General features: G+C 40.8%; 1 protein-coding gene and 1 long non-coding RNA gene across 2 annotated transcripts; both read right to left on the bottom strand.

The window, feature by feature from the left end:
- Positions 1-818: 818 nt before the first annotated feature.
- Positions 819-7508, bottom strand: LOC105007675 (polymeric immunoglobulin receptor-like). The gene is made up of 8 exons (XM_034294073.1): positions 7416-7508; positions 6864-7187; positions 6421-6753; positions 3485-3640; positions 3259-3357; positions 1980-2029; positions 1453-1468; positions 819-1334 (listed from the first exon to the last, which is right to left on the bottom strand). Exons 1-8 carry the CDS (start codon positions 7456-7458, stop codon positions 1243-1245), a joined length of 1113 nt encoding a protein of 370 aa, XP_034149964.1. The 5' UTR covers positions 7459-7508; the 3' UTR covers positions 819-1242.
- Positions 7509-15544: 8036 nt separating this feature from the next.
- LOC117594858 lies at positions 15545-19922 on the bottom strand. The gene is made up of 3 exons (XR_004576119.1): positions 19528-19922; positions 16824-16873; positions 15545-16402 (listed from the first exon to the last, which is right to left on the bottom strand). It is a non-coding gene; the product is annotated as an uncharacterized LOC117594858 (long non-coding RNA).
- Between the last annotated feature and the right edge of the window lie 761 nt (positions 19923-20683).

Genomic DNA, 20683 nt, shown 5'->3' with positions numbered 1-20683 from the left:
AGAATTATCCAACTGATTTTGTCTACAGGTGTAGACTATACTGTCACATGTTTATTTATTTCACAGCCCCTCTCCCAATACTATAGTTTTAAAAAAGTCTTAATAAACAGATACACTTAATAGAAAAATACACAATATTGAAAATAAAGTGGCATTATACAATTATACATCTCCCGAAAAAAATAAGGTACAGTGGTCTTAACATTTTTTCCGGAGCTGTACAACAAATGGAAACAAATACACAACAATATATAATTTAATGCAAAACCTTTTAGTTAATCGTATACATTGAATTGACTGTCCTCTGCACATTTTCAGTTATATTATTGACGTAATGCTTGTGTTTACTACATCCAAAAGGAGTCCTCTGAGTCCTCTGAGACTTTTCTCAGAGTAATTTGTCTCTGTCATGTCAGCAACACTTTGTGTGTGTGTGTGTTTAGTAGTTACCAGTGAGGGTGTGTCTGTTTATTAGTTACCAGTGGGGGTGTGTCTCTGTTTAATAGTTACCAGTGGGGGTGTGTCTATGTTTAATGGTTGCCTGTGGGGGTGTGTCTATGTTTAATAGTTACCAGTGAGGGGTGTGTCTCTGTTTAATAGTTACCAGTGAGGGGTGTGTCTCTGTTTAATAGTTACCAGTGAGGGGTGTGTCTCTGTTTAATAGTTACCAGTGAGGGGTGTGTCTCTGTTTATTAGTTACCAGTGGGGGTGTGTCTCTGTTTAATAGTTACCAGTGGGGGTGTGTCTATGTTTAATGGTTGCCTGTGGGGGTGTGTCTATGTTTTATAGTAACCAGTGGGGGTGTGTCTATGTTTAACGGTACCTAGTGGGGGTGTGTCTATGTTTAATGGTAACTAGTGGGGGTGTGTCTATGTTTAATGGTAACTAGTGGGGGTGTGTCTATGTTTAATGGTTGCCTGTGGGGGTGTGTCTATGTTTTATAGTAACCAGTGGGGGTGTGTCTATGTTTAATGGTACCTAGTGGGGGTGTGTCTATGTTTAATGGTAACTAGTGGGGGTGTGTCTATGTTTAATGGTAACTAGTGGGGGTGTGTCTATGTTTAACGGTTACCAGTGGGGTTGTATCTATGTTTAAGAGTTACCAGTAAGGGTTGGTCTCTTGTTATTGGTTGCCAGAAAATCAGGTGTCTCCTGGTTTGCTGACTGTGGAGTAGATGGGAGGAGCCTAAGATGTGCTGTGTGGATGATTGACAGTAGAGTAGGTGGAGTTTTGATCAACATTTACAGTAGCATAGTCACAGCAGGATGTGTCCTCTTTACTGATGGTGGTGGTGGCTTCATTGGGGCAGCTGGGATCCTTGTGGAAGTTGACACTGGCGTAGTGGAGAGAGTCAGAGGGCTTTCTGGGTAAACTGACTGTGGTGTAGATGGTGGTTGTCGTATCACATGAGTCTGACTGTAGGGGGCGCTCCTTAATCTCTTCATACTCACTGTCACCATGACGACCCTGGACATAAGAAGCAGAGGAAGAGGAGAGACAGGGAGGAAGGAAATGAGAGAATATTTGAGGTATAAGGTCCAACTGGAACTGTGCTTCTGCATTTAACCTAACCCTCGAAATTGAAATGGTGTGTCGGTCTGCCATGATGAGATTCAGGGTTAAATGCCTTGCTCAGACAGAAAGACAGATTTACTTCAAGAAACCTAACTTGTACACGTGAAATCCTCTAACCCCTAAGCCACCTGATAGGGGGATGAGTAAAGGGATGAGCAGGGAGGAGGGATGAGGGATGAGACGTTCTGAAGAAGGACACACACGGGTTTCATGTTTTACTGTCCCTCTTGGAGAAAGTGTTCCTATTCAAAATCAGGTTTGTCCTAAATGCCTTAACCTGATCACATTACAGTACCTCAACAATGGGAGCAGACAAAAACCTGTTTTATTATCGTTGCAGGGACATTTGGTCCCCATTAGTACAGTAAAACCTAAACACACACAGAAACACACACTCACTGACCTCTCTGTTGACCCCAGGGTCTGTGTTCAATATGTGTAATGGCGAGATGGCTGTGGAAGACAACACACACACACATCACTCATAGAAACACTCAGGGACAATATGACATCACTCATAGAAACACTCAGGGACAATATGACATCATTCATAGAAACACTCATGGACAATATGAAATCACTCATAGAAACACTCAGGGACAATATGACATCACTCATAGAAACACTCAGGGACAATATGACATCACTCGTACAAACACACAGGGACAATATGACATCACTCATAGAAACACTCAGGGACAATATGACATCACTCATAGAAACACTCAGGGACAATATGACATCACTCACAGCAACACTCATGGACATTATGACATCACTCATAGAAACACACAGGGTCAATATGAAATCTCTCATAGAAACACTCAGGGACAATATGACATCACTCATAGAAACACACAGGGACAATATGACATCACTCGTAGAAACAAACAGGGTCAATATGACATCACATAGAAACACACAGGGACAATTATGACATCACTCATAGAAACACTCAAGGACAATATGACATCACTCACAGAAACACTCAGGGACAATATGACATCACTAATATAAACACACAGGGTCAATAGGACATCTCTCATAGAAACACACAGGGACAATATGACATCACATAGAAACACTCAGGGACAATATGACATCACCCATGGAAACACACAGGGACAATATGACATCGCTCACAGAAATACTCAGGGACATTATGACATCACTCATAGAAACACTCAGGGACAATATGACATCAAATAGAAACACACAGGCACAATATGATATCACTCATTGAAACACACATGGACAATATGGCATCACTCATCAAAACAAACGGGGTCAATATGACATCACATAGAAACACACAGGTGCAATATGATATCACTCACATGGAAACACAAAGGGACAATTATGACATTACTCATAGAAACACACAGGGACAATATGATATCACTCATAGAAACCCACAGGAAAAATTTCACATCACTCACATAGAAATACACAGGGACAATATGATATCGTTCATTTTACACAGAGGGATTATTATATTTAGGAATTACCAGATAGGTTCAGGATTAGGCAATAGGACAAGTTCAAGTTTGGTTGTTGGGTTTAAGTTTAGGGTTAGGTTATGGTTAGGACTAAAGAATTGGGAGCATGGAGAGGTCCCTACATGGATAGCAAAACAAATGTATCTGTGAGTGTGTGTCTTTGTGTGTGTGTGTGTGTCTCACCTGTTGTCTTTTTGTGTTTCTGTCTGTAGAGTATGAACAGACAGATCAGTAGCAGTAACACAACCACACAAACACACACGAAGATGACCAGTGGAGTATCTGAAACACACACACACACACACACACAAAACCCATTAGACCTAACCATGATGAGAGTCTGAAAAACCAAACCATCTGCTGTCAGTTCAAATATACAGTACTACGACATTTTAATGAGTTCATTTACCAGGTCTGTTAACTGATGATGATGAGTTGGTGGAGGTGGTAGGTGTTGATGTTGGGTTGGAGGTGGGGGATGTTGTTGTTATTGTTTTGGAGGTGGCGTATGTTGTTGTTATTGTTTTGGAGGTGGCAGATGTTGTGGTTGGTTTGGTGGTCGACACTAAAAAGAAGAAAAACAGACAGACAGTCAGGGATACAAACAAAATAGACAGACAGGAAGATGTTAATGTTAATGTTAAGGGTTGTTTATGATGTTCCTCAGGAGGAGTGTTAGTTCGCCTTTAGTAGTTCACATCTCTCTCTGACTCTCTCTTTTTAATGATGTCGACATTGAGTTTTGAAACAAGACTTTTTAAATTAAAACAGGTGATGTTAATTACAGTTTTTCCCAATAAATTGTACACATTTCTCCAAACTCACGTAACTGCTCTCAAAAGAGTTAACACAGCAAATTAAACACTCTTATGTTGGCGAAACAGGTCAACATTCACTGCATAATATTCTAGCAATGCATTTATTTAAAATAAATACTAACATCAAAACTACAAGTGTGTTGTCTGTTGAGTTGATAACAAATTCAGCTGTAGACACACAAATAAATGAACGAAAATACATGTTTTTCGCCCAGAAAAAACCATTATTATGTAGATAAATACTTAAGGAAATAAATGAATAAATGTACTGCAATCATTGAATCAATTAACTTTATTGATCCAGCCTCAATTACATCTGGCCAGAGAATTTCATCCACAACACAGCATATATTTTCACGAGTCATGCATCATGGGAAAAAACACAGTGAATGCTGGATCCATGCTTGAAATGGTCATGTCTCAATTTCTTCACAGGCCTCTTCCATTGCTTGAAGAAGACATCCTTGGTTGTATGGTTGCATCATATACTTTCAACCTCCAAGAGGAGAAGAACTCCTCAATTGGATTCAAGAAAGGAGAATATGGTGTAAGGAACACCATCCTGAAATGTGGGTGATGCTTTATGAAGGACTATGCAGAGAGATGCCTGAATCGTTTCACTTATATATATGGAATAGTATATGGACACAAACATAATATCCAGGAAAAAATATCTTTGTGTTTACAGTAGAAGTGCAGTAATTGGCTTGCACGTACTTGGAATCGCAACTGTTTCACTCAAACAGAGTTCCTCTCACAGGGCACTTTGTATATTTGCTCAATTCGGATGGCATTTCTCCTTCGAACACGATCAATTGGAGCCTGCATTGGTGAATATTGTGGAATAGTTGATTGTCCTGTATTATTCTTTGCTGAATTTCTTTGAGGCTGGGGGTTGTTCTGGACCACCATGGTCTTGTTCAATTGAAAATAGTCTTGTTCGTCCACCTGAATGTTTTCAAACTTCAATTCTGAATAATGTTTGGACAAGCGGGAATATTTACATTACAGGACTAGAACTACATAAAACAAGGCTAAATAAACTCTCACTGTAGAAGTAGAGTAGTTACTTACAGTTTTTCCCACTGAAATGTGCAGATAATTGAAGCCACTGTGGATCTGTTTATGTTGGGCTGAACTCTCTGCCCAGCTTCTCTCAAGGAGAGACCATGATTTCTGACATGGTCAATAAGGGTGTCTCTGATTTCATTTGAAACATGTCTGTACCCTCCTTCTACCTGTCCTCCCTCCTCTCACACCTTGTCCTCCTCTTCCTCTCTGTCCATGTCTTCTTATATTGTCTTCTCTTTCTCTTTCCACTCTACCAATGTCGTCCAATCTACCAATCTCTTCTCCCTCTACTCCCTCTTCTCCTCGTCCTACATCCTCAACACTTCTTGCTTCTTCTCCTACATCCTCAGCTTTTCTTGCTTCTTCTCCTACATCCTCAACTTTTATTGCTCCTTCTCCTACATCCTCAACTCTCCTTGCTTCTTCTCCTACATCCTCAGCTCTTCTTTCTTCTTCTCCTACATCCTCAACTCTCCGTGCTTCTTCTCCTACATCCTCAACTCTCCTTGCTTCTTCTCCTACATCCTCAACTCTTCTTGCTTCTTCTACATCCTCAGCTCTTCTTTCTTCTTCTCCTACATCCTCAACTCTCCGTGCTTCTTCTCCTACATCCTCAACTCTTCTTGCTTCTTCTACATCCTCAGTTCTTCTTTCTTCTTCTCCTACATCCTCAACTCTTCGTGCTCCATCTCCTCTTGCTATACACTCTACTTCTTTCCTGTCATTTCATTCTACCTCCTCAACTGTTCCTCTCCTTCTGTCCTGTCCACCTCCTCTCACTCTTAAACCTCTTCCTTTTCCACATCTCATTCTTCTTCTTCGCTGTCTTTCTTTTCCCCTTTTCTAGTTGTTGTAATTGAGTCAGATGTGTAAACAATTAAACTTTGCACTTCTTGTGTTGTGTGTATTATTAACTCATCATATATACATTTGGGACTGATTGGAAATAAACCATTTGCAACTAAGAAATTTTACAAATAACAGAGTTTTGTTTCTTGTGTTTGGAAAATGGTACTAACATTTTTGTGATTTTTGTAAAGATCATTAAAAAAGAGCTGCAATAGTTTTTTCCTGATATATTCAAATTTTGTTTGGCTGTATGAACTACTTTGAAAACATTTGATACTTTTGTGCACAGTGTATTGAGAAAATGATGCATGTGATTTGTAACTTATATTAAATGAAGGACTATTCACAGTCTGTTTAGGACAATTACAAAGTGTTCAGATCACTGTGTTAACTGTTTTGAGAGCAGTTACCTGAATATATTGAACAATCCATCCTAGCAAATACACACATTTTCATCCATGGTTTCATGTGTTTGATAGTGTTCCATCCATTCCATTATAATGAGACTGTCCTCCCATAACTCCTCCCACCAGCCTCCACTGATGTAAAGAGTTGATCCACTAACAAACAGAGAGGTGAAGTCTAGTTTAGTCTGGAGGTCACTTACCAATCACACTGAGATGTACCTCAGTAAACAGTGAAATGTAGTGTTCTCCTGTCTTTTTGTTTTCTACTCCACACCAGTATGTCCCAGTGTCATCTTCGGTCAGGTTACTGATGGTCACTGTGTAGCGTTTCTCTCTCCTGTCAGTCAGAGAGAATCTCCCAGATTTAGCTGATGTTGAGTCAGCAGAGATAATTTCACAATAAATCTTTGAGTGATTATCTTCCTTGCAGAGATACACGTGGCTGTACTCTTGGTTCTCTGGATAGTTACAGATGATGGTAGCTTCTCCTCCCAGATTGTTTGTTATTGTGTCTGTCTTAGTACAGCATTCATCTGTCAATAGAAACACACATGAACAGAGTCTAATATGATAGACTGACTTTCTTGAATACTTGATGCTGATCATGGAAATAGGTTGAGCTATATTTGACAAAGTTTCTTACCTTCATTTACTTTAAGCTCCACCTTTGTATAACTGTCATGGTCTAGATATAAATCAACTGCACACCTGTAGGTTCCTTCATCTTGTCTGGTCAGTTGTCTGATGACCACAGTGAAATATTTTCCCTCAGTGTCGTCATACAGAGAGAATCTACCTCTGTGTTGCCAGGTGTTCTGACTACCTGATCTTATTTTATCCTCACATCCCAAAAATGTATTTTTCTTGCAGAAATATTTACCATTACTTTCCTCTTGGTTGTTATAATGACAGTGGATGATGACAGTTCCTCCAGAGTATCCAGTCACTTTGAAGGAGTTCACAGAACCTGCAAGGATGAAGTAGTTATTGTGAATGTGGGCGTGTTAGTTTAATGAGTTCTGTAAAGCTGCACTGTTAAACATTTAGCATTTTTACAGCCCCCTCACCATAAACAGAGTTGCCCCCATGCCTACAAGCACAAGGTCACAAAACCACACCTACTCAAACGCACACACACACACAAACACACAAACACACACAAACACAGTTATTAATTTTATAAAAACATTTTTACCTGTCATGAAGAAGAGCAGGGTGAATATCAACAGAATACTCATCTTGTGGTGAACTCTTTCTCTCTCTCTCTCTTTCTATCTACTGATTCCACCTAGAATGTACATATGTAGATGTACTTCCCTTTATTCAGCCAACTTCCTGTCACCCTTTCCTTTCATGCAGTCATGTAGCCACAGCCCCTCCCTCTCCATCATTAACCAATCATTTCTCAGTATCTACACGAGTACACACAGTAGAGCTACCAACCATGTATCCTGACACGACTCACAAGGAGGGAGAAAGAGGCGGGCGCAGAGGTTGAGGTGTCTTTTAATGAGAACAACAAGGAAAGAAACAAAACCGCACTACAAAACACACTCATGACACGCACACACCAACAATGACCGACCAGGACTGGGAGAACATGGCTGAACTTAATACATAGGCTAAAAGGGAGAACAGAAACAGGTGGGGGCTAAACGCAGGTGAAAAGAAATAGACTGAAACGGAAACAAGAACAGGAAAGACCATACAAGGACAAGAAAAGTAAGCACTTCTCCATTTCTGCATTTCTCTGCCATTCTCTCTTTAAGATATACGTATTCACTCCACACCTTCATCTCCTCATTCAGGCCCTTCTTATTTTTCATCATCCAATGAGAGAGCTTGTTCTACATCACACAGTACAAAGAGACACACAGAAGAGATAGAGACTTGTAACAGACTTCAACAATCTTCAACAATCAGAGTGGTCTCTATATGTAGGAGGTAACAGTGTCATTCTACCACAAGAGGGTCTCTATCTATAGAGGAGAGTAACAGAGTCATTCTACCACTAGAGGGTCTCTATCTATAGAGGAGAGTAACAGAGTCCTTCTACCACTAGAGGGTCTCTATCTATAGAGGAGAGTAACAGAGTCATTCTACCACTAGAGGGTCTCTATCTATAGAGGGTAACATAGTCATTCTACCACTAGAGGGTCTCTATCTATAGAGGAAAGTAAGAGAGTAATTCTACCACTAGAGGGTCTCTATCTATAGAGGAGAGTAACAGAGTCATTCTACCACTAGAGGGTCTCTATCTAAAGAGGAGAGTAACAGAGTCCTTCTACCACTAGAGGGTCTCTATCTATAGAGGAGAGTAACAGAGTCATTCTACCACTAGAGGGTCTCTATCTATAGAGGGTAACATAGTCATTCTACCACTAGAGGGTCTCTATCTACATATATCTTTTTAAACAGTAAGTGCTGCATATTCTTTTTTAATTATTTATTCAATGTTCAGATTATATGTCTAAAGATATAATGTTCTATGTAGGCCCCAATCTCTGTCGTTCACTAAAATTTTTATTAATCTAGCATAGGTCAGAGAAACATAAGATTTTGTGTGCAAAGTGGGACCATTACAAAACCAATCCGAATCATGAGCATTTGCTCAGGGCCCTGGACCACCAGGGGGCCCCCAATCTTTTTTTTACTTAGATCCCCTAAAAGGCTAGAGCTGGCACTCTGTATTTATTCACATCTGCAAGTTGCTCTGGATTTGCGCATCTGCCAAAAGACTAAAATGTAAATGAGTTGATGATGAGGAAGCCAGTTGGCAAGTGTTTGCACCTATACTTTGAGACAAACAATATCATTACGACAGTTCCCTCACCAAATCTCCTGCATGTCTCTTCACGTCTGTAAGGGAAATTCCATGGCTATTATAGCCGTAGAAATGATATACCATAGAAATGCACACATTTTCAAACATATGAGCAAAATGTCTTGCCGGAAAGATATGTTTCACAAGATATATGAACATGGAAGTACATTATTTCAGGATTTCTTACTGAAAGTTCACAATTTCACTCACAAATAAAATATAGAACAGTGTAAAGCTCAGTCTAGTTCTTGTGTTAATGGTGGTGTTATAGTATCTATTAGTGTAAAACACAGTCTAAATCTATCTATTAGTGTAAAACACAGTCTAAATCTACAGTAGGGTTAATGGTGGTGTTATAGTATCTATTAGTGTAAAACACAGTCTAAATCTACAGTAGTGTTAATGGTGGTGTTATAGTATCTATTAGTGTAAAACACAGTCTAAATCTACAGTAGTGTTAATGGTGGTGTTATAGTATCTATTAGTGTAAAACACAGTCTAAATCTACAGTACTGTTAATGGTAGGTTTATAGTGTTTATCAGTGTAAAAGTCAGTCTACATCCAGGGTAGTCTTAATGGTAGTGTTATAGTGTTCATCAGTGTTAAGGTCAGTGTACTTCTACCTTAAAGTAGTGTAATAGTGTTGATCAGTGGGATTTTCTGTCTGTAAATCAGGTGTCTTTGGGTTGGACAACTCTGTAGTAGATGGGAGGAGCCTCAGAGGAGATTTGAGGATGATTGACAGTAGGGTAGGTGAGGCTTTGATCAACATTCACAGTAGCATAGTCACAGGAGGATGTGTCCTCTTTACTGATGGTGGTGGTGGCTTCATTGGGGCAGCTGGGGTCCTTGTGGAAGTTGACACTGGCGTAGTGGAGAGAGCCAGAGGGGTTTCTGGGTAAGTCGGCAGTGGCGCTGATGGCGGTGGGCGCGTCACGTGCGTCTGATTTTTGGGGGCGTTCCTTTATCTCTTGATTGTCACCACCGCCATGACAACACTGAGGGAGGTAAGAGGAGAAAAGAGGGGAGGTAGGAAGTAATTGAGACAGAGCCTATTTCCACAGTTAACCCCATTTTATGGATCCAAATTGGAGAGGTGAGGTGGACTGCCTGGATGAGCGTTGGGTGTTGGAGTTACTCTCTGTACTCAAAGACAAAACTGAAAATGTCAAGTTGCCCCGCCAGGAAATCTATCTAGCAACCGTTTGATTTCTGGTCAGATATTCGAAATGCTGGGCTGTTAGCGTACACACACACACACACACTGACCTCTTCGTAGACTTCAGTGTCTTTGTTCACCCAAATGGCTGAGGAAACAGCTGTGAAACACAACACACACACACACATATGACATCAATCATAGAAATACACAGGGACAATATGACATCACTCATAGAAACACTCAGAGAATATAGGAATTCACTTATAGAAACACACAGGGACAATATGATATCACTCATTTAGAAACACACAGGGACAATATGACATCACTCATTTAGAAACACACAGGGACAATATGACATCACTCATTTAGAAACACACAGGGACAATATGACATCACTCACACAAACACACAGGGACAATATGACATCACTCATAGAAACACACAGGGACAATATGACATCACTCATAGAAACACACAGAGCCAATATGACATCACTCACATTCAAACACACTGACACAGTTACAATGAACATTGACCACTAGATGAACGGCAACAGAAAAACAGAAATATGTGTTAAATTCGCCCCGTTGCATGATAACGTTAAAAAAATCCCATTCCTGGGTGAACATTTCAAAGGAACTAGATTTTAGTTCTAGATGATTATCTCATTCTCCTGAATTTCAGGAGAATTTCCTGGTGGATGAATTCCATTGGATTTGCTTAACCTCCAAAACAGCAAGAGTTGGGAGAGGGAAATTGATTTCCGTTTAGGCATTGACCTCAGAGGATCATAATAACACCACATAGTCAAACAAAAGATTCCTCAAACATTGTCATCCTAGAACGTTGCTGGTGGTTATGAGAACGGGGGCTGTTGAGACCACGCATGACAGGCGGTCAATTTCCCGATGAGGAGAAATGAGGAGTTGGTTCTAAAGGATAATGTAGGGCCACACTTGTTTGTGTCCTGATTAACATAGACAGTAATACTATCAACATACGTACAACAAACTACCTGCTGATAAGCAGCTTCTTGCTATGATTAGAAGAAGGTTTAGAGTAAGGGTTAGGTCTAGAAGAATCCTTATAGTAAGGGTTTAGGTTTAGGAGAAGGTTTAAAATAAGGGTTACGGTTAGGATAAAGGTTGAGGTTAGGTTGAGGGTTAGGGTTGGTAGATAGTTAATGATAGTCAGTAGATAACCTATAGAGACACACTTTGGGGACTCTATTTAAAGTGAGGGTTAGGGTTAGGGGATAGTGTTAGGTTAGGGGACAGTTCCCTCACAATTTACATGTTTTGAATTTTAAGCTAAACTTTTCCAGTATGTACATTAAGGATGCTCGGGCACATCCAAAATCCTTCCTCAGGTGGGTATTTTCAGGTAAGTAGGTTGAGTATTCTTTATTATTTATTGGTTCCTCTTGTCATCAACCAGGAAGAACAATGCCACTGTCTTTCAGCCAGGAACAGTGGTGTGGCTACCGCATGCAAATTGTTTATTTCAAATGGAAAACTTTGCATTAAATGTTATTGCTTTTGGGAGAGTGTGTGTCTGTCGCTGTGAATGTCCCATTGTCTGTGTTCAGCCTGGGGGCTGAGGAGATGTGTGTGTGTGTTTTTTTTTTGTGTCTGTGTGTGTGTTTATCTGTGTGTGTGTTTGTGTGTTTGTGTGTGTGTCTGTGTGTGTGTGTGCTTTTGTGTGTCTGTGTGTGTTTTTGTGTGTGTGTGTGTGTGTTTGTTTGTGTGTCTGTGTGTGTGTGTGTTTGTGTGTCTGTGTGTGTGTTTGTTTGTGTGTGTTTGTTTGTATGTGTGTCTGTGTGTGTGTGTTTGTGTGTGTGTGTGTGTGTGTGTGTGTGTGTTTGTGTGTGTGTGTGTCTCACCAGTTCTCTTCTTGTGTTTCCATTTGCAGACTATTAGCAGACTGACCACCAGCAGAAACAAAACCAGACTCACACACACCAAGATGATACCTGCATCTGAAACACACACACACACACACACACGATCAGTAGACCGGACAGCGCTGAGATATTGAATTCAGATCAAATACACCGAGACATTTTAATGACTTTAGTATATTTACCAGGTGTGGCAGGTGACGGTGGTGATGGTGGTGACGGTGGTGACGATGGTGACGGTGGTGACGATGGTGACGGTGGTGACGGTGATGACAGTGGTGACAGTGGTGACAGTGGTGACGGTGGTGACAGTGGTGACGGTGGTGACAGTGGTGACGGTGGTGACAGTGGTGACGGTGATGAAGTTGATAACGGTGATGACAGTGGTGACGGTGGTGACAGTGGTGACGGTGGTGACGGTGGTGACAGTGGTGACGGTGATGAAGTTGATAACGGTGATGACAGTGGAGACGTTGGTGACGGTGGTGACGGTGGTGACGGTGATGACGTTGGTGACGGTGGTGACGGTGGTGACGGTGATGACGGTGGTGACGGTGATGACGGTGGTGACGGTGATGACGTTGGTGACGGTGGTGACGGTGGTGACGGTGATGACGGTGGAGACGGTGGTGACGGTGGTGACGGTGGTGACGGTGATGACGTTGGTGACGGTGGTGACGGTGGTGACGGTGATGACGGTGGTGACGGTGATGACGTTGGTGACGGTGATGACGTTGGTGACGGTGGTGACGGTGGTGACGGTGATGACGGTGGAGACGGTGGTGACGGTGGTGACGGTGGTGACGGTGATGACGTTGGTGACGGTGGTGACGGTGGTGACGTTGGTGACGGTGGTGACGGTGATGGCGGTGATGACGGTGATGAAGGTGATGACGGTGGTGGCGGTGATGACGGTGGTGGTGATGACGGTGGTTGCGTCATTTCCAGCTCCACCGTGGGGTTATTGTCAAATGCTGACGTCTCACTGTCTCCACAGGTCCGATTTACAATTCCTATTATATTCATACATTTGCCATTTAACTTAATGCAAATGTACTGATCAGAAATTTTTAAAAGACAGTTGGTGACAGTTCCAGAGAAACACATCAGTGCGACTGAGGTCACAGCACCTGTCAACCGAACAATGTGAAAACACAATTTATATATTTATCGAGGATTAGTTTAACCTGTACTGTCATGCTGTTAGCGTTCCTACACCAGTGACATCAGGCATCAGACACACACAGACACATACACATTTAATCCTGATGTGGACCAGAAAAGCAAAAATCTGTTTGCCCAAAACTTAACTATAATCCTAACCCTAACCTTAATCTCAGTAACCTATGCTTTATGTTTAAACTTAACCCAGCCCTAACATCCAACTCTAAACCTAATTGTATTGACCAAACCTAAAATTAACACCTATTTTTATACATCTATTTTCCCCAACCTTGGACAGAAATTGTCATGATATGTGTGTCCTGAAACACCTCGACTGAGCTCGCAGGTACTCAGACTGCAACAAGGAGTTGCTAGTGTGTGCCGAGGCCAGGCCAGTTTGATAACCCCCCCAAACCCGGAAGGTGTCGGCCAATTGCACCGGGGATACCGGGCTGTCTCTCATGACGGATTTGAACCCCGGCCTCTTAGTGATGCAGCTCACTTCGAGGCAGTGACATCACCACTTTGCCTTCCAGGGGACCCCGACTGACCTCAATTCAAACACCTCGATGGTACCTTTCACCCTGAGACAGAAACGGACCCTTCTGGATGCCAGAGTCCCAGCAACGTGTAACAAAACATAATTCTGTGCGGAAAAGGTTTTGCCCCACATGTTAACAGAGACCTGGATCACACGCACAGACTCGAACACACTTGCACACTCAAAAAGAGTAGAGTTCCATGGTCTCATTCGTAATCACAAGACTCTCTTTCAAAGTGACATGTTTTGTAACACAGCCGTCTATGGCTTTAGTAAAGTCCCTACACCAGTGTCATCAATACAACTTTCGCACATACCTATTAGTGTTCCCCTATCTTATGCAACTGCCGTTATTAGAACTGGGTGTTACAACACTGTTACAGAATGTTATAACAAGCTTGTTACCTGTCATAAAGGCGAGGAGGATGAATATCAGCAGGATCTTCATCTTGTTGTGTTCTGATGTTCACAGATTCTCTCCAGGTTGTTGTCTCTGGATCTGGATATTTATAATGTTCTCTATAATGCTCTGTGCTCTCTCTCTACTCATAAGAACTGGAATGTTAATGTGACTTTCTATAGTCTATTCTGCCACCTGATCTGTCACTTTTCATCCTTTCATACACATACAACATGTATTTCACTGTCTGTATCTATTTCTCCAGTAGTTCAAATCATCTTACCTTATATTCTTTCTGATAGCTCCTCCCTCTACCAATTACTTCTCTGTTTCCTCATGACAAAGTAAAAAGACAGCGACTGCAGTCAGAGAACATTCATTCTGCCACTGGGGGGCGCTGATTCCAGTATTTCTCTTCCTCTGAGGGTCTGGTGTGGTGACAGAGCATGAATACATCTCCAAACAGAGCAGACAGTGTCCTTAATCACCCTTCTTATAGTTTGCTATACTTGCTGAGAGCTTGTTATTGCTGTTTCCTTTGTATGAATTAACAATCATTTGATTACTCATGAATACTGTCGATGAATTTCCTGGCGATTCACTACTAATGGCTGTGGATTTGACACCCCAATTTTACACACATTTATGTGGAAGCCTAGTTTCTGGATATTTTCTAATTAATATAATTCCTTTTTCAAATGAATAAATTGTGGAAATAGTTATAGCAATGGGTGACCACGGATTAGAACCTATCGCAGGTTCCCCTAACAGTGGGTGGAGTCTCTAACGAGGTGGGCGTGGCCAACACATCACATCGATGAAATCTCATGATACAGTACTCCAGGGTTTTTGTTTCTTCTGAAGAATGCTGGGTGTTCGGGTCCCAGAACCTGTCGACTCAACATTAACCAGCTCTCTCAAGTTTCAAGGTTTATTTGTCAAATGCACCGAACAACACAGCGTCATCCTGCGCAATCAATCAATCAATCAAAATGTATTTATAAAGCGCTTTTTACAACAGCAGTTGTCACAAAGTGCTTTACAGAGACACCCGGCCTTAAACCCCAAGGAGCAAACAACAGTAGTGTTGAATTTCAGTGGCTAGGAAAAACTCCCTAAGAAGGTCGAATTTTAGGAAGAAACCTAGAGAGGACCCAGGCTCAGAGGGGTGACCAGTCCTCTTCTGGCTGTGCCGGGTGAGATATTAAGAGTCCAATTGGAATAATAAATAAATTTCTCTGGGCTAAATCCAGAGTATATTTGATTTTAGACTAGGTCAGAAGTAACGAGAGTTAAGAAGAAAAATATTTAAGTGATTATATAACCAAACAAAAAGTAAAGCAGAATATACACAGCCAGGGGCGCCGCCAGGAATATTGGGCCCCCTCTGAGCAGCTGTTAGCTATTTTTTGGGGCCCCTGTCAGTCATGGGCCCTTGGAATTGTTCTAACTTCTTCCTCCTATACGGCGCCCCTTGACACAGCACTTTAACATCAGCAGCAGTTGTCTATTTAGTTGGTTACTGTAGACTCAACAACGAAATCCACGATGTAACGCTAATTCAGTTAAAAATCCTATCCAGAAAATCGAAACCATAAGAAATGAAAAGTGATGGAATGAAAAATAAAAGGGAGATAAAATGTTCAGTATGATGTGCTTGTTTTAAACATGTACACAATAAATGACAATGGATACACAGATCCTAAAGAAACAAAAACATCAAAAGGGGATTCTTTGACACTCTCTGCAACATAACTGTGTCACTAATAGATTACACTGAATAAACAGTTTACTGAGAATTATAGTTGACAGCTTTGTGTGAGTGGTGAAGGCGAGAGAAGGACCATCTAATCTTATGTGTGTTCTTGTTTATGTAAACATGTTAGCATAGTCACAGGAGCAAGTGCCATCTTTAATCATGGCGGTGGTGGCTTCACTGGGGCAGGTGCCATCTTTAATCATGGCGGTGGTGGCTTCACTGGGGCAGGTGCCATCTTTAATAATGGCGATGGTGGCTTCACTGGGGTTGCCAGGGTCTCTCTGGAAGTCAACGTTGGCGTAGTATTGCGAGTCAGAGGGGTTTATGGGATGGTAGGGGGTGCTGTAGATGGTGGTGATCGTACCGCCTGTTTCGGACTGCTGGGGGCGCTCCTGTATCTCTTCATAGTAACCCTCACCATGAGAACTCTGGGCAGGATGCAGAGAGGTTGGAGGAGAAGATTGAGGAGATGGTCAGGAGAAGCAAGAGGGAGGAGGCAGAAGCAGAGGAGGGGAAAGACGTGGGAAACCACTACATTTGTTTTACTTTACAATCTAATGAGAATTCTTGAATTCCCAAACTTAACTTTAACTCGGACCCCTAACCCAAACCCTCTGGCAGAAAACCCTGATTCTGATTTAAATAATAACCCCATGTGTAACTTAACCTTCTTGGTCAAATTTCCCAAACACCTGAAATTGTTTACCATGGATTGTTGATATCCACAAAGACCAAACTGGTTCATACATACATATAAGGACACACACACACACACATACACACACGCATACATACATACATACATACATACATACATACATACATACATACACATACACACACACTGACCTCTTCGTTGACCCCAGTGTCTGAGCTCACCCTTTGTGCTGAGGGGAAAGCTGTGGATCAAAACACAAACATACATCACTCACATCACTCACAAATAAACACATGGAGACAATATGACATCACTCACATGGAAACACACCGAGACAATATGACATCACTCACACAGAAACACACAGGGACAATATGATATCACTCATATAGAAAAACAAAGGGACAATATGACATCACTGATTTAGAAACACACAGGGACAATATGACATCACTCACATGGAAATACACAGGGATGATATGACATCACTCACATTGAAACACAGCGATGATATGACAATAATACCATGGCTAACACTTTATATGAAGGAATCTGCTACTGCATCCGTCCTAATTTTAACTTGATATCTCATTATTTAACATTCACTTTATTTGAATAACCAAATATACTTTATGAGTCAGGAAGCATCATGACTGTAGGAATCACATGAGTATCAACCCCAAAGATAATGTCTGTACTGCCCCTGAAATCTGCTCCTGCATTCATCCATGTCACCAACGACAGTCACCAGACACACATCTGAATTCCATATGGGTACAATTATAAAGAGGAGAGGTCAAAACCCTGGATAAACACAGCTACTACACTGAACCATAATATCAATGCTACATGTGAATTGATAAACACAGCTACTACACTGAACCATAATATAAATGCTACATGTGAATTGATAAACACAGCTACTACACTGAACCATAATATAAATGCTACATGTGAATTGATAAACACAGCTACTACACTGAACCATAATATAAATGCTACATGTGAATTGATAAACACAGCTACTACACTGAACCATAATATAAATGCTACATGTGAATTGATAAACACAGCTACTACACTGAACCACAATATAAATGCTACATGTGAATTGATAAACACAGCTACTACACTGAACCATAATATAAATGCTACATGTGAATTGATAAACACAGCTACTACACTGAACCACAATATAAATGCTACATGTGAATTGATAAACACAGCTACTACACTGAACCATAATATAAATGCTACATGTGAATTGATAAACACAGCTACTACACTGAACCATAATATAAATGCTACATGTGAATTGATAAACACAGCTACTACACTGAACCACAATATAAATGCTACATGTGAATTGATAAACACAGCTACTACACTGAACCATAATATAAATGCTACATGTGAATTGATAAACACAGCTACTACACTGAACCATAATATAAATGCTACATGTGAATTGATAAACACAGCTACTACACTGAACCATAATATAAATGCTACATGTGAATTGATAAACACAGCTACTACACTGAACCATAATATAAATGCTACATGTGAATTGATAAACACAGCTACTACACTGAACCATAATATAAATGCTACATGTGAATTGATAAACACAGCTACTACACTGAACCACAATATAAATGCTACATGTGAATTGATAAACACAGCTACTACACTGAACCATAATATAAATGCTACATGTGAATTGATAAACACAGCTACTACACTGAACCATAATATAAATGCTACATGTGAATTGATAAACACAGCTACTACACTGAACCATAATATAAATGCTACATGTGAATTGATAAACACAGCTACTACACTGAACCATAATATAAATGCTACATGTGAATTGATAAACACAGCTACTACACAGAACCATAATATAAATGCTACATGTGAATTGATAAACACAGCTACTACACTGAACCACAATATAAATGCTACATGTGAATTGATAAACACAGCTACTACACTGAACCATAATATAAATTCTACATGTGAATTCTTGGTCCCATGCTTCATGAGCTGTGATACCAGATCCCAGAAATGTTCCAGGCCCACACATCTGTATTCCTAGTCCACACATTAGGGACACTTAATATTTTTGTCAGCTGTTATAACATGTTATGACATAGTTGTTGTCTTATGTTGAGTGTTACCTTACCATGACACCTGCTGATCTCCCGGTAAACCAGCAATTTTGTCTATTAGAAAATAATTCTGTTGAACTGAAAGGACATTGTGCCTGGTCACCTCATCTAATCCACCACAGATGCTGCATCATAAACAGCGATTCCATGGAGAAATAATGGTGCCGGACGGAGCAGAAATTGCAATCCACACCATTTCATGGCGATGTGATAATAATTCATGAGAAGTTGGTCACCATTATCTTCAGGATTGTTTGGCATGACGCCATTGGACAAAGGAAAACCTTTACACTAATATATGCACTGTAATGAACTGTACTGTACTGTAATGTACTGCAATGTATTGCAATGTACTGTAATGTACTGCAATGTATTGCAATGTACTGTAATGCACTGTAATGTACTGTAATGTACTGCAATGTATTGCAATGTACTGTAATGCACTGTAATGTACTGTAATGCACTGTAATGTACTGTAATGTACTGTAATGCACTGTAATGTACTGTAAAGTAATGTAATGCACTGTAATGTACTGTAATGCCAATGGACCTTCTTTGAAATGACAACTAGGTGTACTAAAAGACAATGCAGACGTTTTTATGACGTGTGTGTGAGTGTTTATCAGCGGCTGTTCCGCCAATGTGTTATGAAGAGACGTCTGTGTGTGTGTCTGTGTGTGTGTGTCTGTGTGTGGGTGTGTGTGTGTGTGTATCTCACCTGTTCTCTTGTTGGCTTTCCATCTGCTGACTACTGGCAGACTGATCACCAGCAGTAACACAACCAGACTCACACAGAGCAAGACGACCCCAAGAGTATCTGAAACACACACACACACACAGAAGAAGACTCGAGATGCTTGATTACTTTGTTGTGTATACTTTCAGACACTGACTGTTCAAGACACGCCGTTCCGGCGTAGCGCTGCCGCACATTTTCGATAGAGAACCATTCCGGAGATGTGAAGACAATTGTGTTTGAACTGAATCAAGTTTCTGTGCCGAGCACTCATATCACTAAATTGTCCCGTGTTTGACTGGCACAGAATATGCATTGAAACGCAATGGAAAACATTGTACAAACTAGGATAAGTCAATCTAGCATTTTACTCTCTTTTTTTCTCACTCCTGCCCCCTCTCTCTCTCCCCCCCCTCCCTCTCTCCTCACCCTTCTCTCTTTCCCTCCCACTCCACTTCTAATTAATTCCCTCGATGTCTTCCAGGCGGTTCCAGGCCTATCATGTCTGCAGTCTGTGATGGAAAAGAACTGTCTGGCCTTAAGTAATTCAACTGGAGCAACGCCGATTGGAGAAATTCTTCTGAAGGTAGCATACACATACACACTCATATTACAGTTACTCACCCACACACAGACAAACACACACACACACACACGATCATTAGACCTAACCATGCTGATACATGAAACATCAACCAGTCTGTCAGATCAGAGATACTAAGACATTTTAATTGGTTCATTTACCAGATCTGTTGACTGATGATGATGATGATGGTGATGATGATGAGATGGAGAACGTTGTGGGTGTTGTTGTTGTTTTTGCTGTTGTTGTTTTTGTTGTTGTGTTTGACACTATGAATAATGAACACAATTATACAATGGTAGAATGTCTAAAAATGTGTGGAGAGACATACCGAGGAGACAATATCACAACCACCTAATCATCATTTCAGTTCTTTGTTCTACACTCAAAAATATCAACGCAATATGGAGAAAATTTAAAGATTTGACTGCATTAAAGTTCATATTAATTGGTTCAATTAATTAATCAAATAAATGAACAAGCTACTGTTTCTGTGTGTGGAACATTTCAGCTCGTGTAACATGGGACCAACACTTTATATTTATATATTCTTTG

Source organism: Esox lucius, chromosome 9, assembly GCF_011004845.1.
Source record: "Esox lucius isolate fEsoLuc1 chromosome 9, fEsoLuc1.pri, whole genome shotgun sequence".
Classification (NCBI taxonomy): Eukaryota; Metazoa; Chordata; class Actinopteri; order Esociformes; family Esocidae; genus Esox; species Esox lucius.
Note: the sequence above shows the minus strand (reverse complement) of the source record. Positions and strands in the feature narration are given on the sequence as shown.